At 54.3% G+C, this 26,303-nt stretch overlaps 1 protein-coding gene across 1 annotated transcript in view; it reads left to right on the top strand.

Moving 5' to 3' along the window:
- TRAPPC9 (trafficking protein particle complex subunit 9) overlaps positions 1-26,303 on the top strand; it is a 478,436-nt gene that overhangs the window by 59,140 nt on the left and 392,993 nt on the right. The window contains exon 8 of the mRNA XM_059395212.1: positions 490-633. Coding sequence (XP_059251195.1) covers positions 490-633 — 144 coding nt within the window. The remainder of the gene's footprint in view (positions 1-489; positions 634-26,303) is intronic.

Raw genomic sequence — 26,303 nt, 5'->3', positions numbered from 1 at the left:
TTTGTTTGTTTGTTTTTGTTTTTTAAGATTTTATTTATTTATTTGACAGACAGAGATCACAAGTAGGCAGAGAGGCAGGCAGAGAAAGGTAGAAGCAGGCTCTCCGCTGAGCAGAGAGCCAGATTCGGGGCTCGATCCCAGGACCCTGAGATCATGACCTGAGCCGAAGGCAGATGCTTTAACCCCCTGAGCCACCCAGGCGCCCTCAAAGTGGTTATTTTTAAATTGTCTTTGCTGTAAAGAAAAAGTATTCAATAGCACATGTCTTTTTACAGTATGAAAGAACATATCGCTTACGAGTTCTGTCTGGGGAAAGTTAAACACTGGAAGTGTTTTTTCTTGCCCTTTGGGTTTGGTTGTTGAAGCATTTGTCTTTAAATCAGGAGATTTACACACACCGTTAACGTGTTTCCGAGGGAGGCCTGCTGGCTCTGGCGCCAGCGCGCCCTCGCGGAGCTCTTGGAGGACACTTTGTGGCTTCCCTCACAGGCACGCACCGAGGCTGGGCCGCCGTCCAGATGCGTCTGCTTCACGAGTTGGTCTACGCGTCCCGAAGAATGGGGAATCCCGCTCTTTCTGTCAGGCACTTGTCCTTCCTGTTGCAGACCATGCTGGACTTCCTGTCGGATCAAGGTGAGTGAGCTCGGTGAACGGGGGCAGCCCTCGTGCTGGCCGCTCAGACCCGGCCTTGGGTTCCGTGGGAGGTGCTCCCCGGTCCTCTGCTGGTGAGGAGATTCTGGGCTCCGCCGTGTCCTCTGCTCCCCGTGCTGCCCTTGCTGTCCTCCGGGGCCTGTGGCCACTGTCCGCCGTGCTTTCTCTCCTCTCCTTCCCGGGCTCCCTCCCTGTGTTGCTGCTTCTCTCTGTCTGTCGGCCTCTGCGTGGGCTCACTTTCCCCTTGCCTACATGGTGTACAGTAGAAACGTCCCCACACGACATTTATACAGAGAGCTGCACGATTCGTAAGCGTGTTGACCAGCGAGTTTTCACCCAGTGCCGCCTCCTGTAAGTGGCAGCCAGACGGGAAGTACACCCAGAGCCATGAGGACCCCGGTGCGCCCTGAGTTATGCTCCCCGCGGGAGCAGCTGCTTACTGACACCACCAGGGTTGCAGCTGGCCTGTGTCTGCGCTGGGGGCATCGTGTGGTACTCTGCCTGTGTGCTGGGCCACTGTCTCCTGTGGTCCCCTGCCTGTCACCTGCTCTTACTGTAATGGGGCGGCGTCTGCTGTTTAGGTTCAGTCGTGATCTGTTTGTTTCCAGGCCAGATTTCCCGCTGGGCCCCAGGAATGTTTATTTCGTGCCTGCAGGACGTCTCCCCCTGCGTGTCCTGCGGGTACTAGAAAGTGAGCTCGTGCGCAGCGGACTTGCCGCTTCCCCTTCCCGCCTCCCTTTCTGCCTGCGCTGCTGGGCCAGCTGATGCGTGCTGCCCGTTGGGTTCCGGGGGCCGTGCTCTCTGCCCTGGAGATGCACACGTGGGGAATTTATTAGGATGTGCTCTTGGGATCAGTCCAACCAAAGGGATAAAGAGGAGGCCAGATTGGGCAGAGGAACGTTGGGCCTCAGTGTGGTGTTGGCCGAGGCCCCACCGGCCCCGCAGAATCCGCGGGCGCTGTCTCCAAGCCAGGCTCGGGGACTGGTCACGCAGTGCCTGGGGAGGCAGTTTCTGGAGAGGCCACAGTTGCCCCAGGGGGACCCTGAAGCCAACCTGCTGTGTGGTGAGGCCGAGGCCTGCTACTGCCGCCCCCACTGCTGCGTGTGCGGGGCGCCCAGGGAGGGGCCTGGTCGTGGGTGAGGCTCTCAGCTGAGGACAGGCTGCGTGGAGGGCGGCACTCCTGTCACTGGGGGCTCCATCCTTCCGGGCCTGGGAGGCCGCCGCTGTCTGCTCCAGAGCCTCCGTCCTTCCAGCTGTCCCAGCGGGGACCCGCCCCAGCTCACCACTGCGCCCCTCCGGCCCTCCCCTGGCATCGGCCAGGGGTCCTCTCAGCTTCGAAATCAGTGTGTCCTGCTCTCCCTCTGCCTGGGGCTCGTCCCCGACTCTTCCGTGCGGCGGTCTCCAGGCTGCAGGATGGACGGTCTCCAGGCTGCAGGGTGGAAGCGCGGCCTGCGTCTCCTCGCATGGGGGTGCGGCTTAGACACGTGAGTTCCAGTAACGCGAAAACTCAGTCCAAACAAGGGACCGAAGTTGGCGTGTGATCGCCTTTACACAACCAGGGAGACGGTCAGTCTGACTCCTGGGCTTTCCCGGACGGGACGGGGCTGGCATACATCGTGGTTAGGCAGAGTCTGTGGGGGGACCCTGGCTCCTGATGAAGTCCGAGGGTGCGTCCAGGATTGGGTGAGATTCCTCCGCACTCCGTGTCCTTGACCTTCCTCCAGGTGGGCTCATGGACTTCGCGTCACATGTACCATGAGGGCCCGCCACGTGCTTTCTCTTCTCTCGGGAGGCCTGTCCCAGTGCCGCCTGCTGGGACTGGGGGCCGTCTGTTTTCCCCAGGAGACTCCCATAGCCGCCTCTGAGTGAGCGGCTCCGGTAGCTCCTTGCTGCCAATGACCTTGCGGCCCAGGTGGCCCCGGCGCGTCTGGGCTTGGACCGAGGCCCCCGTGGACGGCGGGACCACCACTCCTCTGTGCCCACTTGGTTTCTCTCTGCTGCTGCTTTTGGATCGCGTCCGTCTTTGTGCCGCTTGCAGAGTTCGGCTGCGGAGCGGCAGGACCAGCGTGGCAGCGGCTAGATGGACGGTTCGCGCCTTGAGTTCTCCGAAGCACGAGGCCGGACGGAGGTGGAGTTCTCAGACCAGGCCGGCTCTGTGTCCCGTGGTGACCCGGGCATGGGCCTGTCTGTTGTTTGATGAACTGAATTTTTGCTTTAGGATGGGTGACCAGCTCTCTTTACCCCCGCTGAGGGCGTTTGACCCTCCCCACGACCCAGCAGCTGTGACGATGCAGTGTGCGGGGCACAGTGTCCAGCCCGAGTGTTCTCTGCCTGCCGGGCCGTCGAGCGCTGAGTGCCTCCTGACCCACGGCACGAGGCCTTCTCCCCTTTTGTCACAGGTCTGCTCTCTGTCTCGGCACCACTTTCCCCACGTGGCTCCCGTTTAACCATGTGCGGGCTCGTGTGACTGTGAGTCTTGAAGACAGGCCCATAGCCTGCCTTGAGCTACTCACACCTTCACCTGCCTGATCTTGGACTCCTTCTCATAAATACACACCCCCGTCCTGCGGCAGGGCGTACTCGCTCTTTCCCCACTGTTCCTGGTCACCGCGTGAGTCCTCTGGGCCGGGATCCCCTCCTGGCAGCTTGGATGGGTCCCAGCGTGAGCTGCTCCCGCTCTGTTCTCTTCTTTGAGCGCTGCTCCCGACCGCAGCGGGGGATGCCTGTGTCTCCAGCTGGTCAGACTGGTCTTCCCTCCGGAAGCTCTGGAGGGAAGGAGCTTGCTGGTTGCTGGAGGTCATGTTCCGCCGGTGATCTAAAGACACGGAGTTTAAAAGGAGGGGAGCTTGGGGCATCAGACTGCTGAACGAAAAGCCGTCTCCTTAAAGGTCTGTGTGTAACGGTGTTGAGTTATTCGGAGTCTTGGGGAAAAGGTCAAATGTCTGGAGGGCTCAGGAGCCTTCCCTCTGATGGCCATGACCTCAGACCCCTGATGGCGTTCTTCCTGGGCCTCCATTTTCTTATTTGTAGAACTAGGAGAACACCATTGTGAGGTAGTTTGTTTTCATTTTAATGATAGATATTTTACTGTACATTTTTAAATTTTATTTATTTTTGTATTTATTTAGGTTCAGGGCTTGAGCTCAGGACCCTGAGACCTGAGCTGAGATCAAGAGTTGGTCATTTAACCGACCGAGCCATCCAGGCGCCTCTAGTGATAGGTATTTTAATTTATTGGATGACCTTTCCCCCAGAGAGCTCATGATATCATTTATAGAGTGGGTGATCAACGATTCTAAATACTGCTGCGCGGAAGTGAAGAAGCAGGGGCTAGAGGAGCAGCCAAGAAGGGAATCACTGATCCCGGGCTCGAGGAGAGGGCTTCCTGGCCTTCTTGTGTGTCAGCCTGTCTGGGTATTTGCAGGTGGAGGTGCTGCGAGCTGGGGGCTTCTTGCCCTGCCCTCCGCCATGTACGCTCTCTCATGTGTGCAGATAGGAGTGAACACATATCAGGACCGTTGTTAACACGGAAGGCATTAATTCCCTGGGGCCTCCTGTCATTTTTTTTTTTTTTTTTTTTAATGGAAGGACTAACTTGAGAATCTGTGGACGGTTTTGGGGAGTGTGACTATGTGACTATGTGATTATGATCGTTGATACGGGGTCCCTTCCCGGACCCCGAATCCCCACCCCCCCCATCGATACAGGGTCCCTGGTCATGCAGGGGCACCTTCTGTGGCAGCGTGGCTGTGGACCAGTGAGCTCCGTGGGTTGCAGCTGCAAACCTGCGACCCGGTCCTGTGTGCTGCTCATGAGTCCACTGAGAAGGCGTGGGAGCCCCGAGTCTGTGAGGGCTCCGGCTGGCGCCCTCCACACCGTCCAGCCCGTCTCTCCCTGCTCTCTGACCTGCGGTGCCCTGGCCAGGCCGCTCTCCGGAGGCTGCAGCATTTCTGCTCTGCTGCCCTGCCTGCCCTCCTGCTTCTGTCACCTGGTCCGGGAATTTGTCCCTCGCTGTGATTCCCTCTTCGTGGAGCCTACTGTGCAGGTACCTGCTGGGGCTGTGCTCCCCGGCCTGGACGCTCCTCATGCTCAGGACGTGTCACCCGCACCTGGACCAGCACCTGATACCCGCGCGGCCCCGGAATGCGCTGAGGGAGTGGGGCTTCTGTGTTTCCTCCAGTTGTCTGCTTTAGAAACCCTGCAGGGGTACTGGGGGGCTCAGTCACTCAAGTGGCCGCCTTTGGCTCAGGTCATGATCTCAGGGTCCTGGGATCGAGTCCCGTCTTAGGCCCTTGCTCAGCGGGGAGCCTGCTTCTCCCAATTCCCCTGCTTATGCATGCATGCACTCTGTGTCAAATAAATAAATAAAATCTTTAAAAAAATAAAATAAGAATCCCTCTGGCTCTTGATCTTCTGCAGCACAGTTTGGGAAACTGCTGCCCAGGTCTGGGTCCAGCCCCGGCTCCTGATTTGATCCTTGGCTGTTCAAGCCTGCGCGGTAGTTGCTGACGCCTGCTCCTGTGGAAAGGAAAAGGCTTGCTGCTTTCCCATGAGAGTACTCAAAGAGGGACAAGCGGACAAATTAGCTGGGGATGGAGTCTTATGGATTCTGCTGGAAAGTCCCGGAAGAAAGGACTAAGATTAGCCAGAGAGTCGTGGAGCTACGGTGAGGTGCGGAAAATCAGCCGCGTTCCGTCCCTCCTGTCGATGCTCCAGTGAACAGACCGCGGGTGAGGACGGGGCGCCGCCGAAGCCGGGGACGACCGGCCAAGGAGCCTCCTCCATCAGACCAGTTTCACTGTGTTGTAGCGGAGGGTGCAGTGGTCTCGCTCTAGGGTCAGATGCTCTTAGTGAAACGGAAACTTCACGCTGTTGCTCGGGCTGTGCCTGCTGGGGTTGCAGGGTGATTCGTGTGTTTTACTGTGTTCAGCATTTGCCGGAGGGCTCTGGGTGGAGCCCGTCAGAGCTCCGGTGTCTCCTTTCGTGGCAGGACTCCATGGAGAGGAGGACCTGCCGTGTATGACCGTGTGTCAGGTGCAGGGAGGTGCTTGACCCATGTCCGGAGACATCTGTGTTCCTTCCTTCCCAGGGGCCCGGACTCCAGTTGCTCCGGCAGGGGTTGCTGGTTCTGTCCCTCGAGGATCTTAAGAGGACCCCAGAGCAATGGCATGTCTTGTCGAGGACACAGCGCAGTGAGCCCAGAGGGCCAGCAGCCGTTCCTCCTCTTGTCCTGTTGGTGATGAACAGCAGCGCTGCTCCTCTAGTCTGGCGGGAGCACGGAGGGCTGCGGGTGGCAGGGGGGAAGGGTGGCGAGGGCAGGGTGGATGGATGTAGATGTGGCGACTGCCTTCCTCAGCCCTCCTCCTCCTCCTGCTTCCGTAGCTAACGTTTGCGCGTTCCTCACGTCTCAGTGGGCACCATGTGTACGCTCACCTGTGAAGCTTTTCTCAGTCCTTCAAGGCCAGCGGTTTGTTCCTTTGCAGTGTTCCCTCCAGTGTGGGGGACTTGCCTGTGGCAGCCCTTCTGGCCTGCCATGTGCCCGTTGCTTATGTCATGAACAGACTCCCCGGCAGGGCTGCAGGGTCTCTAACTGGCTATTTCTCACCCCCGACACCTCGTGGCACAGATTGGCGTACATGTGTCGTTGAACGCATCAATAATGCATGTTTTCTTCTTCTTCTTAAAGATTTATGTTTTAGAGAGAGAGTGTGCGCATGTGTGTGTGTGCACATAGGGGGGCGGGGCAGGGGGAGAGGGAGAGAGAACCCTCAAGCAGCGTCCCTGCTGAGCGCAGCGCTGGGCACAGGGCTTGATCCCTGGACCCAGAGATCATGACCTGAGCTGAAATCAAGAGACAGCTGCCCAGCCGCCAGGGCCACGCAGGTGCTGCTGTTTTCCTTTTTTAAAAAACAGCTTCATTGAGACTTAATTCATGGAGCACATGACTTACCCCCTCAGAATGTACACTTCAAGGTTTAGTGTGTTCCCGGTTATGGGCACCCGGAAGCAGGTTTAGCACCTCAAAGAGAGCCTGGTGCCCTGCCGGCTCGTGGCCCTCGGTGCACGTTGTTGTGTAGAACGCACGAACGATGAGTTCTTGAGTTTCGTTCGCTGGTTTCTCAGCTGCTCCGCTGTTCCTGGTGTTGGCCGTGCCGTGGTGAACACCTTCAGCTCTTGGGCTGTTTGAGCAGGAGGAAGGTTTTATCCGGGGAGGCTCGCTGGAGCCGTCGTCGTGAGCGTCCATGTTGCTGCCGGAGCCTGTTGCCAGATGGCCTCTGCAGCACCGCTGATTCACCGCGGGCCGCAGTGCCAGGGCTTCGGTGTGTACGGAAGGCCCCACTCGGGGTTTAATTTGTGTTGTCCTGGTAGCTCGCAGGGCTGAGTACTTTCCCGTGTGTTTGTACACTAACTGCAGGCCTCTCACTTGACCCTCGGTGCAGCTGGTTGTCATCTGTTGGGTTGAGGAGGTGTTAGGGTCCCGGCCGCTGGCCTGGCGATGTCTCCGCTGCGCTGAGATGCTCAGCAGCTTTCCTGAGTCTCCCAGTTGGTGAGGGAAAGTGGAGAACCCAGCTTTATTTAGGCCTTGTCGGCGGACTTAGGCCCAACTGGCTATCAAATCTGTCTGCTGCCGTCATCCACCGGGCTGGTGTCCCACAGGCTCAGGGGGTCAGTGCGCCTCCCACAGGGGCTTTTCAGGACTGGAGCGGAAGGCAGCAGGGGAATGTTATAAATGTTTGAGGGCGATCTCCTCAGTGGACCCTGGCATTGGAAACAGAGATACAGTCTGTGTCCTCCGGGGCAGGCCCCGTATCCCCAGGACCGGCCCCTTAGCCTTCCTGCATCAAGCTAGCGGCTCTCGAGTGTGCAAGCTGGGAGGTGCGGGCAGTTTGCGGTCTGAGGCCCTGCGTGTCGTTCGCGTGTTGTTCGCGGGAACAAGAGCCACACGCCCGGGTGAGCCAGTCCCGCACAGAGAAGCACGTCCCTGGGAGGCTGCCGTCCTGTCGCGTAGCCGTGCTTCTCCCACGGCCTCCGTGCCTCGGGCCTGGAGACGGGGTGTGACCTTTCCTGCCGTTCCTCCTTCGGGAACCCCCAGCCCTCACGTGGGCGTGTCGTCGGACTCCTCGCCACTTGCTGTCCCTCTCGCTGGGGTCGTCCTCGTCATGCGTTTGTGGTGTCAGCTCTTAGCCTGCTCTGCCTCACAGCTAATGCTGCCTCTGCTCTTGGTGCCTTGCGTGTCCACGGGGAGGGTTGTTCAGCATCTTCTCTTCTCTGGGTGGGGCTTCGCAGGATCCGGATGCGTGGCTCTCTACGTCTCCTTGCACGGCGCTCCAGACACCGCTGTCCCCTCCTGCACGCCCTGTCCACCCGGCCAGCTGCTGAGCCCGGAAACCCCGAAGGCAGGCTTGACTGGTTTTCTTCCCTGCCAGGCCTGCATCTAAGTCCTGGCAATGAGTCCCAGGGTCTTACCTCCTCCACAGATCCTAGAGGTGGCCACTTGTCCCCACCGTGTGCCCTCACAGCACAGTGGAAACCATTGTGAAGCCTCAGCTCGGGACCCCCGTTCAGCCCTCATGGGTCTCTTGGGCCTGCAGCCCTCCACCTCCTGTCCCGTCTTGTTGCTTTTCTGCTTCAGACTGTCCACGGGCTCCCGTCGCCCCTCCGTAGTTCCCCGACCCGTCACCCTCTGGCCTCTTGTGCACGGGCTTAGCTTGAGCCGCGCTTCCTCTTGCTCCCGTCTCTCCCGGAAGCATGGCCGCTCTCTGTGTTCCTCAGGCCTGAGTTCAGACACCCCGTCTCGGTCTGCCTCGTGGCACCGTGTGTCTCCTTGCCGTTTTGCAGCTAGTCAGCCTCCTTGCTAGAACACGAACTCCTGCGGGCGGACTCCGTCTGTCCTGCACGGACTCCTGACTACACCCAGGACCGTGTGTGCTGGGTCCCCACTCAGACTTGTTTGGTCACTGTCCGACGGGGAAGGTCATCCAGCCTCCCTCCCTCTTTTCCACTTGTGAAATGGGCACACGAGCCCGCCATGAGGGTCAGAGGCCCTTAGTGCCGACCGTCCCTCCCTGTGTCTCGTAGCCGGAAGCTCGTGAGTCCCTGCTCTTCCGTGCAGCGCTCCCCGATACTGGCTTTGGGAATTTGGTCCAAATGACACTTAGCCCTCGGGGACATACTCACGTGTTGAAGGAAAATCTTCGTGAGCAGCAGCTAGCCCGGAAAGTGCAGGGCCAGTTCCAGGGCCCCGCCTGGACTTAAGACCCAGGGGGTGCCTTTCACCAGGACCCGGGGAGGCCGGCGCAGCAGGTGTGCTCTGTGGGCTGAGAACTGGCCTCTGATAAGTAGAATAGAAATTCTTAGGGGGATATTTTTAGTTTATGTGTCTTCACTCATTTCTGAAAACCAACGTCTTCCTCCCCTCTGTAGTCCTTACTTGTTTGCCTCAGAAGTGAACCCCAGCCCAGGGCCGAGGGGTGGTGCCCGCGGGCACCTTGCAGTGCCGGGCCGGGACAAGGCGCACAGCCGCGCCCACCTCCGCGTCCCCCAGCCCCATGCGCGCTCCCTCACCGCGGTCCTCGGCTTTTTGTGAATTCTGTTTTCCTCGTCCTTTTGTATACTCGTGGGTATGGTACTGTGTCTTTACGTTGTTTGAATCCGAGTAAATTATCAAGGATATGAAAATAAGAATGCGTTGTTTTACTAGATTTTAGAATTGGAGATGGTGAGTAAAATGGCATGGCCTGCACAACTGAGAGTTTCCTAGAATATGAGCTAGCAGATGAAAACACAGGGTTTGGCTCTAAGCTCTACACGTTGTATCTTATTCCCATTAAGAAGCACAGACAATCTGTGGATTTGAGTTTTTACCCTTTCGTTTTGCATAGCAAGGTGCAAAGAACTACAATATGAACTCCAGGCAACAATGAAGGCCATGATTTTTATTTTTATTTTTATTTTTTTAAAGATTTTATTTACTTATTTGACACAGACAGAGATCACAAGTAGGCAAAGAGAGAGAGGAGGAGGAAGCAGCCTCCCCAGTGAGCAGAGAGCCTGATGCAGGGCTCAATCCCAGCACCCTGAGATCATGACCTGAGCTGAAGGCAGGCTTAACCCACTGAGCCACCCAGGTGCCCCCCAGACCATAATTTTTAAATTGGAAAGGAAGTGTGTATTATTTTGCTGCTTGTTTACCATTCCTGACATGCTTTTACCCCTTGTATTTTTTTCCGGTGGCATATATGGTTTCTTGGGGAGTTTTGATTGAACGGGTTTCATTTGTCACCTGGGTGGGGAGAAGGGCGATTAAGCTTGTGAACCGTTGCTCAATAAAGGGGTATAATCTGTTTCCACTTGAGTTTATAGAATCTCTTTTGTTTGTTCAGAAATAGACAGAAGGGGTTGAACCAAAACCCAGTAGAAATGAAGGGAAGCTTTTGACTTCCTTTTGGTTCTGTTTGAAGAGATAAATACTGTGTAGCGTGGAGTAATAAGTACCTGCTGGCAGGGCGCATTCTCGGTCGAGAAACCACACACAAAGTAATGAGGTGAAGAGAAACTATCAGCATGTCAAAATCCCAGATACATTAGTGGATTTAGTAGTTACGGGAAAATACTAATTTGCCAAGTTTCAGATGAACCAAAATAGAACATCCTGGGGTGGTTTCAAGAACGGCCCCTTGCACGTGGCCTCTGTAGGACACGGGGGCCAGACGGCATGAGCGGTCGTGGTGGAGTGGTGTCTCGCTGTCTGCTTCACTTGCCCACCGGCGGCTGCATGAAGTGCCAGTGGACCCCTGCCCAGGCCAGCCGTGGCCATTTCTGGTCTAGACTACGGCAGCACATCCCAAGGGATATTCTTGTTTCCTGAGACCCGTTCCTTGCCAGCCGGCCACCCGGGGCATCAAGGGTTGTTTCCACAGCAGGTGTAATCCCTAGCAACCTTCTGCTCGGAGAGCACGTGAGGCTGCCCACTGCTCCGGAACCAGAGTTCAAGGCCTTAGTGCGGTTTGCTGTGTGCCTTTCGGTCTGGCTCTGGCCATCTGCTTTGTGGAGTCACTGGGCTTAGCTGCTGTTCCCGGAGCAGAGCCTCTGTGTTCACGTGTCTGCTACTCCCCAGAACGGAGCACCGTTCTTCCCCACCTCTGAGAGCTTTCCTGGACACCCTCAGGTAGCATAAAAAGCCTTTCTTCTCAGTTCTCCCCCACACTTACATCGTGGTGCTCCGCGCGGTACAATATTAGTCGCAAGCCTTCATGTCTGCGGACTGCATGTGTGCAGCTGGACAGGTGGGATCGGGGCTTCTTTTCCCCGAAGCCCCAGCCTGGTGCAAAGTGGGACTCAGTGCTCGATAAACTGAACGCCTTGTTTCCTCCTGGGTAGGTAAAGTGAGGATTCTGCTTCCCTTGCTGTGCTGGTGTAAGGACTGGAGACATGTCTCTGGAGAGTCTGAAACATAGAATGTGTTCAGAAAGCCATCATGGTCACTGTTGGTTTGCTTCTGACTTGCAGAAGTGTTTGAACAGGGGTGCCTGAGTGGCTCAATGGGTTAAAGCCTCTGCCTTCGGTGCAGGTCATGATCCCAGGGTCCTGGGATCGAGCCCTACATTGGGCTCCCTGCTCAGCGGGGAGCCTGCTTCCCCCCCTCTCTCTGCCTGCCTCTCTCCCTACTTGTGATCTCTCTCTCTGTCAAATAAATAAATAAAATCTTAAAAAAAAAAAAAAAAAGAAGAAGTGTTTGAACACGTGCAGCTCCTGGAGCAGAGAATCGGGCGAGGACTCGTGGGCTCACCTGCCATCGTTGCAACAGGTGGCTTTGAGCAGCATTGACCATGATCGAGTCGTCGTCCGCGTAAACCCACTGTTTGATGAAGAGACACCTGTTCTTTTTACTGTGCATGATGTCCTGTAGCAGCTAGCTCTGCTGCCCTAACAGAGTACTACAGTGGGTGGTTTAAAATAGAAACGGATTTCCTCACAGTTTGGATGCTGGGAGTCCAAGATCGAGGTGCTGGCAGGGTCGGTTCCATTGGAGGCTTTTCTCCTTGGCTTACGGACATGTCATTTCCCTTTGTCCTCATGCAGTCACCCTCTGTGCAAGTCTTTCTAACCTCCCTTCCCGTGAGGACACTAGTCAGATTGGGTTAGGGCCCCGTGTGACCTCACTTTGCCGAAATTACCTCTTCCAAGGCCTTGTCTCCAAATCCAGTCGTATTCCCAGGACACTACTGGGCACAAGGCCTTCAACATACGAACTTGCAGGGGACATAATTCAGCCCGGAACATGAACTATGATCTGTCCTGTCACCACCCATTAACTTGATCTTTATGGCCCACAAAGTTACAACACTTGCCTTTTGGAATCGACAGTGCAACTGAATGGAGCAGACTGGTTTGGAATGAGCGAGGTGCGCACTCTCCAGGGTCTCTCACGGCCAGCGGTCCCGATTCGTTCGCGTCTCTTCTGCATGTAGCATGTGGACAGAATAAAGTTAACTGTCCCAGGCCACCGTCATATCTCCCTGGTGTCCTGCTTCACTGATTTAAGAGAGAAGAAGGAGGCACTGGTACAGGCTTCTCTGTGTGTCTTTTTCTTTTTTTTAAAGAGATTGAGTTAAATTCAAATTCCTATTGACGAAACAACTTCTAAGTGGCAGGGATCTAATGGGGGAAGGAAATGGCACATCCCTCAGTAGGATGAAGTACAGGGACCTTTCAGGTGTTCTCTGGGTGAGTTTCTGTACAGATGACCCCACCTTTGCAGGAGGGGACCCTGTGTGCCATTCACAGAACCCTGAAACTGGGGTGCGGAATGGCCGTGGTGAGCGTCGGTGTCGTGTGGTCAGCTGGAACTCTGCAGAGGCAGGGCTTTGGGACCGGGCCCGCTCTGAGGACAGTGTGAGAAACGGCGACACGGCCGCTGACCGAGCCTGGCTGACCACAGCGAGTCTTTGTTACTCTCCGTGGTTGTGAAGATGAGCGTTCTCACCGAGTGCCCGTGGGCTCTCCCGATGTATCCGTCATGTTTTATGCACTTCCAGGGGTAATTTTAGTGGGACGAGAATGCAGAGTCTCAGGGACTTATTTCTCCTGAACCTCAAGGCTCTACTGCCGGGGGGCTAACCTAGCGGTGGGATGAGGATGTTCCAGAGTGGGGGAAAGGGCGGTGTCTGTGTGGCTGTGGATGGATTTGGAGGACAAAACAATGATTTAAAAGTTCCAGGTGCTGGAGCAAGTGGCAAGAGGGACCACTCTCTTCGGGCTTTTGGGCACTTGGAGGCCATGACATCTCAGGGACCCTGCGGAGGCAGCGGGGACCTGCGGAGGGGCCCCGTGTGACGCGGTAGAGGCTGCAGTGCAACAGGAGTCCGCTCTCAGCCTCCCAGAGACCTTCGTTCGTCTCTGCACGGGGGTGATGGGCGCCCCATGCTCCATGCCCAGCACAGCCCCTGGCACGCCGCAGGCCAGCAACAAGCGTTCCTTTTCCTGCCTTCCCTCTGGCTCCCTTTGTTCTGACATTGTGGTTCAGTGAGACGAGTTAACGGCGTCACCAGCAGCACCCTGCGTGTGGGATGCTGACCACGTGCCGAGCGCTTCCAGCCTCCCACGGGACCCCGAGCGGTCCACCTGCCAGTGGTGAGGTGGGTCCTGGCAGGATGCCCCCGCACCTGCACTTGGGGCGTGTGGCGCGTGCCCTGCTCTCAGGTTGGTTCCCGCCCTTCTGGTGGCCCCCTTCTCCGGGTGAGTGCTCCGTCTCTGCTTTCCGGGTCACCTGCGCTCAGTGCCCCGGTGCTGCCGTCTGAAGCCCAATTCATTTCCTCGTTCACCCAGCCGGATTGGTCTTCTCAGAGTGCCTTTCCATATCTGTTCTCAAGGGCAGCACCTTCAGGGCACAGGGAGACAGGCACCAGGCCCCCACGCCGCGTCCCCAGCGGCAGATGCCACGCCTTAGTTTGTCGTGTCCCGCGGTTGTCTGTCAGCGGGGAGGCAGCTGTCATTGGTTTGAAAGACGGGTTAGAGGAGATGGAAAATGTCAGGTTGGATTTATTCAGCTTCTTCCTTTGATCACCAGCTCCTTGCTTTGCTGCTCAGCCCAGAGAGAACGCATTCAAGTTTGCCGCTCGTCAGCGTCAGAGCGGGTCAGAACTGGGCCTGGGGCGGGTGTGCCCTGGCCTCCCTCTTGGGGAGACAGACTCTCAGTCTCACATTTGACTGTGTCACGGGGCTGAGGGAGGGCAGGAAGGGAGAAAAGATGTGCGTTTTCCAGACGCTTCCATGGTCCTCACTTTGGCGTTGCCTCTGTGTCTGCCAGAGCCGGTAGCCGGGTTCTCAGAGGCCGGGCAGGCTCCTCCTCGCCTGGGGGCTGGAAATCTCTGTGGACCCAAATCTGTGTTTGCGTTCTGACTTGTGGTCACATGTCCTAAAATCAGAGAGGATTTTTTACCTCAAGGGTGTGACACAGAAGTGTGTTTATTTCATTTACTTAAGTCTCCTTGGAGAAGAAACATGAGCAGCTATAAAGATACTTTTGGTTCACAAAAATGATGAAATTAGTATTACATAAAAGTAATGATTGGAGTTTCGAAAAACAAGGTTATCCAAAGCAAGTTACAAAGTAGGTCAATTTTTTTAGTAAATATAAATATAAATTTGTAAATATAAAATGGTTTATGAAGATTTGTGGTTGGGATTTAAGAGTTAAGCTCTTGCTATAGCTAAAATATACTTTTATTTTAATTAATTAATTAAAAATAATGTCACTGCACTTTTTCTTTTCTTTAATTAGAAAAATAAGCACTGCGTTTTTGGGAGACCCTGGGTGAGGACCAGATGCCCGTAAGTCCTATTCTGGCTGCTGGGCGGCCCCCACACCCAGCCAGTGGGGATCCCGGAGGGCCAGTGTCCTCATGAGCAAGGGGGGTGGGTGGGGGCACCTTTAAGCTTCCACGAATGGGATTAGCCCTGGAGTGGCTGTCAAGGCTCATAGCATCTACTTTTAAAAAGAAAAATTCACTCATGATTTTACAATTATACTTCCTCCCCCACTCATCCCCTACCCCCGAGGGACTGGTTCTTTATTCCAGAAAGACATTGTCAGTTCTCAGTATCAAAACAGTTGGGCTCTTGATTTCTTTCTCCCAATCAGCCCCTGGAGAGATCCTGCCAAAGGAGGGGTACATTTTAAGCCAATGAGCTTCAGAGTGCCTATCGAACAGACCCCACAGAAACCCCACCAAAAAGGGGAATTGGGGAGGAAAAGAATCTTTAAAGCATCAGCAGACGGTCCGCGCCCCGACTGTAGAGAGTTGTCAGCCAGACGGGTGGCCAGCGCGCTCAGCGCTCCGCGTAGTCCGAACCGGGAAGGCCGTTCTGTGCGCGAGCTGTCCGAGGCTCCCCCGGCGCCGACCGACACAGCGCAGGGAGATGGCGCTTGTACACTCAGCAGCTTGGGACCCAGCGACGGGGGACGAGAGGAGTTTGCTTCCTGTGGCTAAATCGTGGCAAACGCGTACTTTCTTTTGTCTTTCAAGGAGGAAGGAGAGGAAACTAGGGGAACGCGATCCGTTCTGTGAGCCGCGGGCTGAGGATGGGACCGGGTTGCTCTCCAAGAGAAGTCGCACCTCCTAATTTGTTGGGTTACTTCTGATGAAAAGAAAATTAAAAATAAAGGGGCTCAGAGAGACCTGAAGGCGGAAACCCCGAGCCACGATTCTGGCCACTTGTCCTGGAATCATCTCGCTCTCCGTCTGGGCTCCCGGGCTCTCGGTAGCGCAGGCACAGGCCGTTGTCCCTCTGTGGGGACAGCCGCGTGTGGTAGGCTGACAAGTTACTTTCCACACGTGAGACGGGTTAGCCTGCTGCTTCACAGCTGTGGGGTCATTTGGACTGTTTTCTAGATGGTCGCTACACCACCACCACCAAACTGTGGACATCCCAGCGTGCTTTTAAAGACACTTGGCATTGCGCTCACTTTCCCTTAAGTGTTGTTCCCAAAGGTCCTCAGGCTGAAGCCCAGCTGGAGTCTCGGGGACGGGCACAGCCCATGTGGGGTCAGGGACACAGCGGTGGGGGTGCGAGAGGCGGCGAGAGGAGAAGGCAGCCTCCCAGGGGAAGATTGGCCCCGAGTGTCCAGGCTGGCTTCGGGCAGGCTGGCCTCCGGCAGTGCCGGGATCCAAGGGAGGAACAGCGGCAGGTGGGGAGCAAGCTCTCCACCTTGCTCAGTCGGCCGGCGGCTCCCCTGGCGCCCCTGCTGCACAGAGGGCCCGTCCTAGGTGCGTTTTAGCTCGTCATCCAAATCACCAACAGCCAACAATCTGCTGCTGCTCTGCTCCGCGTCTCCAGGCAAACTCAGCGCGGGTCTCCGCCTCCTGGAGTTGATGCACAAGAATTTTTATCTTTTCCTTGTGTTTGTCTCCCGTTTGAGCGCTCTGCTAGCAGCGCTGGGCACGGCTGGGTCTGGGCCGTCGGACTGGTCCACTCCTGCATCTCCTGGCAACGGGACCCTGCCAGCTCAGCTCGCCCCTGCATGTGTCCCGTTCCCCCTCAGTCAGCACCAGCCTCCGAGCCACTCCGTCCTAGCTCCCGTCTGCTGTTTCTGCCGTGTGCTCGGCTTCTCTGACTTGGTTTTCCTGGAGGTCCAGCTTTCTTCGTCTCTGAGGCTCGGTGCTCAGTGAGCTCCATACCTCTCCCTCCTGTCAGCGGCTTTCCCCGCTTCCTCCGGCTGTGTGAGTGCCTGGTTGGGTGCTCCGGGGCGCCGTCCCGCTCCTCTTCTGCTGGCTGCGTTCTGTGCTCAGGATGGAGGGGTCTCAGCCTCCCCTGCTCCCGGCCCGCCTTGCCCCTCCGCTTCCCCCTGAGGTGCCCAGCCCCCTCCTCTGCGCCATGGGCTTGCTGCTGCACATGGGGTTTTGCATTTCACCGCCTCGCTGGCGGTGACCCCGCCATGGTGTGACCCGGCCGTGCTCACGCTCCCCTTCCCGCCTCCCCCACACGGAGCTGCCTCCGCGTCTCCTACAGTTACACTTCCGGTCCTGACCTCCGAGCTGCGATTCCACCTTAAAGCTGGCGTGTCCCCTGAATGTCAGGGTTCTCAGCCCGCTGTATCCCCAGTGGAATTAATTATCCTCTCCATGATGGTGTCACCATTTCCATGTTGGAAGCTTAAAATTTTGGAGTTGCCCCAAGGTGTCCAGCCGTCCTACGTCCTCTCCGTTGCTTAGATGGGCTCTGTGCCCAGTCTGGCACCCGAGATTTTTTCATGTGGGACTCCTCCTCTCCCTTCCACTGTCCCAGCCGTGGCTCAGACTTTCAACCCCTGTTTCTTCGACTCTCGCCGTCGTGTGCTGCTTCCTGGCGTTGCTGCTTCTGATCCGTGCTTCACACTGAAGCCCGAGGCCTCTCCTTGAGATGCCGGCAGAGTCTCGTCCTTCGTCCTCGGGAAGCTGTGGTGACTGCCCCTTCCTGTCGTAATAAAGTGTCTGCCCCATCTCAAGGACATCCACAATCTGATCCAAACGTCTTTTTAGCCAGATTTCATTCTGCTTCCGTCTACACAATCTGTATTTCCTATGTATCAGACTTTTTGTTGTTCTTTGAGCATGCCGCGTGGTTTTCCACGCTGCGCCTGTCGTAGCGCGCTCTGTCCTGCTGTCGCTGTTCCCACACTGTCCCTCCTCGCCGCCTCCTTACCTTACTTAGCCCTCAGTTTGGCATCATTTCATTACATCCGGAGAGTGATTTGCTCTGGCTCCTTTACCAGATCACAGACTCCTTGGGGACGGGGCCATGCCTGGTTCACCTTCAGTCTTTCATCATTCCGGCTGGTGCTTTTATGCAGGAGGTAGTCAGTACATGCCGGCCTGAATTAGGTTTCGCTACCCTGTACTGCTAGCAAATAACGTACTAACAGCTAACAAATTACTGGTGAGTATGTATTAGTGGAGATCCCCCCAGGCATAGAAGGAGACTGAGGACGTAGGGGATCTTGTTGTCCTCAAGGAGGTGGCATTCAGGTTGACTGTCTAAGGTGGGGATTTTCCTTACACAGGGCAGATACCCACTATTTGTTGGCTACAAGGATGTTGAGTGAAATATGAAAGGGTTAGCCTGTTGTTACGAGTGAGAGCCTGGTGGAGAAGTGAGAGGCACCTGAGCTAGGGGCAAGAGCTGTCCGAGCTTCATCTATAAAACCGGGATGACAGCGGCACCCCTCACCTCAGCTTTCGGGGACAGTTTAACGAGAAAGCATATGTAAGGTGTTGGGCACAGTCGGGCACATAGTAAGTCAGTCCTCATTAAATGTCAGTCGTGGCTGTGGGCCTTCCTTCTGAGCGCTGCCGAGAACAGCGTTGTCTGGCTGGGAAAGGCTGCCCACGTCCGTACGGTGAACTCCGCCTCTGTGGGAATGAGGGGGCTCAGCTGCCCGCTCCGTGGATGTTTCAGGGTGCTGCCTTCTTTTTAAGATTTCACTTATGTATTTATTATTTTAGAGAGAGGGAGGGCGGGAGCAGGGAGGGGAGGTGTGGAGGGAAGGGGAATCTCCAGCAGACTCTGCACAGAGTGCAGAGCCCGACGCCGGGCCCGATCCCATGATCCTGAGATCCGAAACCGAGTCAGATGCTCAGCCTCCCGCTCCCACAGGTGGCCTGGGACACCGTCTTCTTTAGGCGTGAGCAGCAGGTGTAAACAAACCCCGACCGTGCTTTGAAAACTCACGTCTGTATGTTTTTGAAATCCTTTTTATTGTACAAACAGTGTATACTCATTTTACAAATCTTGGAAAACATAAACAAAAAGAAAAAATGATGTATAATCCTGCATGGGCAAACACTTAACATTTCAGTGTAGTTTTTGGTATTGTTTTCTATTCTTTTTAACTTGGATTTACTGGGGCACTTGGGTGGCTCAGTGGGTTGAGCCTCTGCCTTTGGCTCAGGTCGTGATCTTATGGTCCTGGGATCGAGCCCCGCATCGGGCTCTCTGCTCAGTGGGGAGCCTGCTTCCTCCTCTCTCTCTGCCTGCCTCTCTGCCTACTTGCATTCTCTCTGTCAAATAAATACATAACATCTTTAAAAAATTATATTTATTTTATAAATATAATTTTGCATCCTGATTTTCCACATAACAGGGGTTTTCCATATTATTGCATACTCTTTGTAAAGGTTGATTCTTGTGTAAGTTTGCCTGTGACTGTACTATAGCTTATCACCTCATAATTGGATACACAGATATGATTCTTTCTGATTATTTATGATGTCTTTATTAAGATACCTTCCCCTTCTGGGTGTTTTATTGAGATCTCTAGAGATACTCAATATTTTCTAGTGCTTTAAATAGACGATGATATAATGAGCTGATGGCTTGATGTATTTGCCTCTCGTTCCGATAGAGCATGTTTACGTACTTGGAGAGAACAAGGAAAATATTTAATCTCCTGGTGTCCTTGAGTGATTGCTTATCAGAGATTCTGATCTGCCACTGTGTAAACTGAGTGAGAAACAGGAATGGAGTTGGACAGTGGGAGGCAGCTGGAGTGGCTCGCGGCGCGCTTATCCGAGTCCATCAGCAGCGCGTTAAGGAAGGGCTAGTCTTGGTGGGTGACGCGGCTTAGTCAGTACCTGCTTCTTTGGCAGATCACTAATCTTTACAGTGGTGACACCTGAGACCGTCTTGACCTTTGCGGTGGAACTATTATTCTGTCTGGATGTATAGCAGGATGAAGAGAAGCTGAGTTGGTTTTTCTGGCCAAGGAAGGTGCTCACCCTGATGGACATGTTAGAGTGTCTGTTTCAGGATAACTGTGTTTTCCTCTGTGTTTTCATGTATTGGGCAGTTTGGGTGGGCAGTGTGACAAAGTGGAAAAAAGAGTTTGAAGTCGTACCTCTGAGTCTGAATATAATCTAGCGACTTGGTGTCTGAACGACTCCAGGAAAGTCACGTGACCTGAATGAAACCTTGGATTCCCTCTCTGTGAAATGGGCACACTGATGTCCACGGAAGTCACTCCATATGGTGGAAAGAGTGCTGGATTTGAGAAGCCTGAGCGTAAAATCCCAGTCTTGCCGTGAACAGACGTTTCTGCAAAGAAGACATCCAAATGGCCAACAGACACATGAAAAAATGCTCCACATTACTCGGCATCAGGGAAATACAAATCAAAACCACAGTGAGATATCCCCTCACACCAGTCAGGATGGCTAAAATTAACCAGTCAGGAGACGACAGGTGCTGGCAAGGATACAGAGAAAGAACCTCCTACACTGTTGGTGGGAATGCAAGCTGGTGCAGCCACTCTGGAAAAAGCATGGAGGTTCCTTAAAAAGTTGAAAATAGAGCTACCTACGACCCAGCAATTGCACTACTGGGTATTTACCCTAAAGTTACAAATGTAGTGATCCGAAGGGGTATGTGCACCCGAATGTTGATAGCAGCAATGTTCCACGATAGCTAAACTATGGAAGGACCTGAGATGTCTATCGACAGAAGAATGGATAAAGAAGATGTGGCGTATATATACAATGGAATACTATGCAGCCATCAAAAATATTGTCATTTGCAACCATGTGCATGGAACTAGAGGGAATTACGCTATATGAAATAAGTCAGAGAAAGACAATTATCATATGATCTCATTGATAAGCGGAATTTGAGAAACAAGACAGAGGATCATAGGGGAAGGGAGGAAAATGTGAAATAAGATGAAACCAGAGAGGAAGACAGACTGCAAGAGACTCTTAACCTCAGGCAACAAACCGAGGGTTGCTGGATTGGAGGGGGTATGGGAGGGCTGGGGTGGCTGGTGAGGGACTCTGGGGAAGGTATGTGCCATGCTGAGTGCTGTGAATTGTGTAAGACTGATGAGTCACAGACTTGTACCCCTGGGACAAATAGCGCACTGTATGTTAATTTAAAATAAAATCCAAGTCTTGCTTGGGAGCCGCGTATCCCGTCTTGGATCCTGCAGTTAGGCGGTGATAGCGTTTCACCAGGGGGACGTGTTAATATCTAGCAGTGTGACAGTGTACGCGACAGCCCCCGACAGGGGGCCTGGCTCTTCTGCTGACCGCCCGGGCACACTTTGCACACTCACTTCCCACCACCAGTTTGGGAGTGGTTGTCATTGGGCTCCTGCGCCTGCCAGAGCCCCCTGCGACGGGGACATGTGTCACCGAACCCCCAGGAGTTCTGTGTCCTCGTCGGCCTCTTTGTCATGTCGTCCCCATTTCTCTTCTTGCACGAACACTCATGTTTGGGCTTCTGGAGTCTCAGCCTGGACGTCTGGCATTGTGGGTTTTTTTTTTTATAACTCATCTTCTGCTTCTTCCTTTTCTCCCTGCCCTTGACCTCAGTGTTGCCCAGAACGTTGTCCTCGGGCCCTCCAGTGTTCTGCCGCCTGCACGCTCTCCTCTCGGGTGATTTTCACGGTGCTCAGGACTCCTCCCCGCCTTCGTGCAGTGCCCTTGCCTTGTCACTGGCCAGCGTCTCAGGTCTCTTCATCCTTCTGGGCAGCTCCTCCGTGCTGTAGACTCGGCGCTTCAGAAGCGCTGTGCCGGGAGCCATGGGCGCTGGCCTCTGTGTTCCTGCATCTCCCTTCTGCTCGGCACCCTGCGGAGCACACCCAGCCCCGTGCCCCGCGCTGCATGCTGGTCACCCCGCCAGCCCCACGTCCCCTCGCTCGGTGAGTCCCTTCACTCCTGAACAGCATGCACTGTTGTCATTGTTACAGTTTTCATTGATTTGTTTTGATCATGGTAAGGTACACAGGATGTAAAATTTCCCATCTTAACTATTTTACATGTAGAATTCGGCGGCAGCAAGTCCGTGGTGCCACTGCGCGTTTCCAGGGCCCCTTCTCTTCTCAAACAGCAGCTTCGTCGCCACTAAACACCAGCTCCCACCCCACACCCAGCCCCTGGGAGCCTCTGCTCTGCTCTGTCTGCACGAACGGGACAGTTCCAGGGCTGTCCAGGAGGAGTGGGCTCGGGGGCAGTTGTCCCCCGTGACGGGCTCACTGCACTGAGCGCACGCCTTAGGCCCATCTGTGTTGTCGCAGGGACAGGACAGTCTTCCTCTACTAAGGCCGAATGCTGTTCCCGTTTATGGACAGACCACACTTTGTTTATCCGTTCATGATTGGACACGGGGGTTGCTCCCAGCTCTAGGCCACCATGATTCATGTGGCCACACATGGCCGTGTCTGTTTGAGCCCGTGCTGTCTCCTCTTGTGGGTGTCTGCCCAGGAAGGGGATCGGTGGCTCCTGTGTGAGTCTGAGGACCAGCGTGCTGTGATCCTCGGGCTGTCCTGTTTCACCCGCTCCCACCAGCCCCATGGGACGGTTGTGTGGTTGTCTTTGGTGTCACTCTCACATGTCCTTGTATGACAAAAAGAGAACGTAGGTACCGCATATTGCAAAGTCATTCACAGTGAGTTTGGCTGCAGAGCCCCGCAGGCCCCTCCGCAGCTCTGGGCTGGCAGGTGGCCTGGGGCCTCCCCTGAGTGAGCACTGGGGGCCTGCCCAGTCTGCACAGTCCACCCCGGGGGTGGGAGGTCTACTTGCCCCGTTCCTGGTTTCTGAGAGGACTCGTACTTTCTAAGAAGCCACATCATGTCTTTTCAGCATGGCTGTCTCGCTGATAAAGACATGTCCCCCTCTTTAGTTTATTTAGAAATGAGGTGCACAAAAGGGGCCTGTTTATTGGGAACCCCCAAGGGTTCCCCCAAGGAACCCCTCAAAGATCAATAATATTCTTAGGAAAGCAACTGCAGGACGAACTGTGGTTCTTACTTCTGTAAGTGGAAGCATCAGAATTGATTCTACACGTGTGATTTCAGGTTGTGGGGAGAACACCTCCACTTCCCCCCCGTATTCTTTTATTTTCTTCTTCCTTAGTTTTTTTCTTTGATATTTGGAAGAAAAGATGTGCTTCTTTCTCTTCTTTTCTCTTTTTAAATTCATTTTGCCAGCAAAGCCACATTTATTGAGTGATAGTATAAAGCTCTCAAAGGAGGAAGGGACCCAAGAGGGTGCCTCCCTTTTTTTGCTTCTTTCTCTTCTCTTATTCTCTACCTATTTAGGATATCATAACTGACTTAATCCGAACGTGGTTGCCTCAGATTATTACTCAGAGGGAACATGAAGAGCTAAACTGTGAAATCGTGATGTGCTGGTTTTTATGCCAGTGTCACTCTCGAAATGGCAAATGGCCTGTGGCTTTTTTTTTATGGTCAAAAGTTTGGGAGGTTGTATTCTCTGCTCCTATAAGAAGCAATTTAGTTAGGTGGCAGCTTTCTTTACAGATGTTCTCTTTGCATGATTTCTTTAATTTCTGGGATGGGAAGTAACTCTCAAGGGCATTAGGTACTCTAGTTTGACTCAAAGAATCATTGGGTGTTTTGATCAAGATTGGACAAGATTTATGGCGATGTTATGGGCTGAACGTTTGTCCCATGTCAAAGCTCTCACTACCCACAAGGTGATTTGGAGGTAGGGGCTTTGGGAGGTGATCAGGTGTATATTAGCTTTTGAGGGTGAGACTCTGATGGTGGGATGGACCCCCTAGGAGATGAAGAAGAGCCCCGAGAGCTCTTTCTGTCTACACACACGTGTGCTGAGGAAGGCCTTGTGAGGGCACCGTGGGAAGGTCATATGCTGCAGCCCAGGACATGGGCTTTCAACAGGGCCTCCCAGCCTCCAGAACGATGAGAAGTGCGTGCTTATGATGTCGGTCACCCCGTTGATGGTACTTTCTTGTGGCAGCCGGAGAAGACCACGGCAATTGATTTGTAGTGAATAAATTAAGGAGTCATCACTTCTCTGATCAAATCGTATGCTTATGGGAATGTTCAGGTCTATCACAAGCTTCATTCCAGCTTGGCACGTGGAACACGGATTAGCACCACTGTGGCCTTGAGTTCTTCTGTTTGTGTTGTCCTGACACTGGGTTTCTACCGTCCGTCCGGGCCAATCTGCGGGGACAGGAGGACTCGGTCAGCTTGGATCGGAACTCCAACCCTGTTCCTCTCCTGAGCAAAATCGTCTCACCTCCCCAAACTCATTCAGTGTTTTTGTATGAGACATTTTCTGCCATGACGGTACACAGAGTAGTAACGTGGATGCCCATACGTCAGTCTCCGGGCCCGTGGGTGACCAGATTTCTGTACCTTCCCTTCATCTCTCGCTTACTTTACTGGCTGAATGATTTTAAAGAAGACCCCAAGGCATCCCTTCCTTTCGTGCCTTTGTTCCTTAGTATGCAGTGCTAAAAGAAAGGACTTTGTCTTTTATGATCACAACGTTAATATTACAGTTAAAAATTAATTTAAAAAATTAGTAATTATTTGGTAGCGTTCGTATCAATCCACAGTCTCATTTCACAGATTGGCACTGACCTAATGTTTTGTCGCCTTTAAAGGGGGAACAGGATGCTCCCCCCCCCACTGCCCTTTCACCTCTGAGCGTCTCTACCTTCCTTCTCCAGACAGGAGGGCTTCCTTGTCTGCGGGGAAGACCTGGGTCCGTCCTCCGCTGCCAGCAGCGAGGTCCCTGAGGCAAACGTCACAGTCTCCGAGGCGTCCTTTCCCACACGTGGGAGGCGTCTGTTTGGCAGTCACTGCCCTGCAAAGCCAGGGTCCCCCTCTCCACTGTCCCCCCTGCAACGAGAGCTGTTCACTACTCGCCGTTTCACTCCAGAGCCCCTGTGCTGCCCGCACCCGTCAGCCCTGATGTCTTCTCTTAGCCCGTCCCCGTCACCCGTGCCTTCAGCAGCACTCCGCTGGGTTTTCTCAGCTGGCGGCTCAGGCCGTACATGAGCGCTCCTTCTGCGCCCTTTCCCTTCCCTCCCTGCCCCCCGTGGGCCTTGTAGCCACATGTCCTTGTGCTTGTCCTTCTGCCCTGTAACAGCAACGCCTCCAAGTACTGTGCTCACGTGTCTGCCCCCGGGTCCTGCGGCCCGTGACAGAGCAGTGCAGCTTCTTCCTCTGGAAGCCTTCTTGGCGAAATCAGATCTCCTGCGTGCTCTTCTCCCAGACTGACCCTGCTTCTGTGAAGTCACGTTCTGTTTGACACCGTGTCCTCTTTCCACTTGGGACACCCGAAACGTCGAGCCCGTGGTGCTTCTGCGTGAGAGGAGCCCAGTGCCGCTGTGCTGACGGCTCTGGTTGCTGGCTCTGTGCTGCTCGTCCGCACCGTGTGGACAGAGAATGCGTGTTCATTTTGTTCTTCTATTTTACTCTATTTCTGGGGTGGGGGACAGGGAGGAGTGGCGGAGGGGCGGAGAGACGGAGCATCTTAAGCAGGCTCCACGCTCCGTGTGAAGCCTGACTCGAAGCTCGATCTCATGACCCCGAGATCGTGACCTGAGCTGAAATTGAGAGTTGGACACTCAACCCACTGGACCCCCCAGACACCCCTCTTTTATTTTACTCTTGAACAAAGAATGATTCTTACTCCCTTTCTGAAGAAGAAATAAGGTCAGCCGAGCAGCAGACACATGGATCCTTTGATACCTTCTATCTCCTGAGCACTCTTGACAAGTTCATAGGGGACAGAAAAAAATGACAAGACTCTCTCTTTAAGGAACTCGTACTCCAGTAAACTGTATTTTTAGTTGCTAAGCCTTAACCAAAATTTAAAGGCAAGATCAGTTACTATGTCACCGCTTAAAAACTTTGATAAGTTGCCCCTTTTGTCCAGGTCCAGAGAGACAGTGAGAATCTCGTGGCAGTGAGCAGTGAGCAACCCGGACTCCACATTCTGATCGAAACGTGGTTTTACTCTAGAAGAATCCAGGACTGCCTGGAGAAATGGTTTATTCTAGGTCTGGGGCTGAAAATGAGCTAGAAGGAGGAAGCTGTTGATGCATTTTGGGGTCTTTTCTAAGGACACAGGAATGAACATGAAGGGGCTCCCACGGGACAAAGACGGGGCAGTTTGAACATCCGAAAGAGTGTGAGGGCATCAGTGGCAATACCAGGTACATAGACCCACCGGTTTGTAATGATACTGACGCACGCACAACGCCCCGGTCACCTCTGGGGTACTTCTCTACTGCAGTAGGTACCGGGAAAGCCTATTTGCTGACTCTCCTGATCGGATCATTTGTGGTTCAGGGTAACCAATTGGTGGATGAGGGAAAAATCCTTCCTTAGAGACACATTCTGGGTTTTAGGTACAGAGAAATTAGAGAATTACAAAATCACCATTTTGTAATCGTTGATAAAATAACAAATCTGGGCAACAATGTATAACATGCTCCAATCCATGAGGAGAGAGGTCCATGGGACCTTTCCCGTGGGTGGGCCATACCGGCAGCGGCCCCCGAGCATTTCAGTCCGGAAACCTCACTGAAGTGATGCGGAGCTGAGAAGTAGTGTGGGTCCTGTGCCTGGCAGAAGCTCCAGAAGGGTTAGGCGCTCTGGGTGGGAGTGTGATGAGAAGGGCAGGGGCAGGAGAGGGTGCTGAGCACCGTCCCAGGAGCTGCATCCCTCCCGGTGTGTCCTCCCCGGCTCCTGCGGGAGCAGCGGACCGCACTGCACCGGCCGGAGGATAAGGAGAAGGGGCGGTCCGGCTGGAGCCCCCCGGTGCAGCGGACGGGGAGGTACTGAGATGCGCACCTGCTCGCCCGGTTTCTGCAGAGCCCTGACAGTGCCCGCAGCGGGC

Source organism: Mustela nigripes, chromosome 3 (assembly GCF_022355385.1).
Source record: "Mustela nigripes isolate SB6536 chromosome 3, MUSNIG.SB6536, whole genome shotgun sequence".
Lineage (NCBI taxonomy): Eukaryota > Metazoa > Chordata > Mammalia > Carnivora > Mustelidae > Mustela > Mustela nigripes.
The sequence above is the reverse complement of the archived record's forward strand: the minus strand, read 5'-3'. Positions and strand labels throughout refer to the sequence as shown.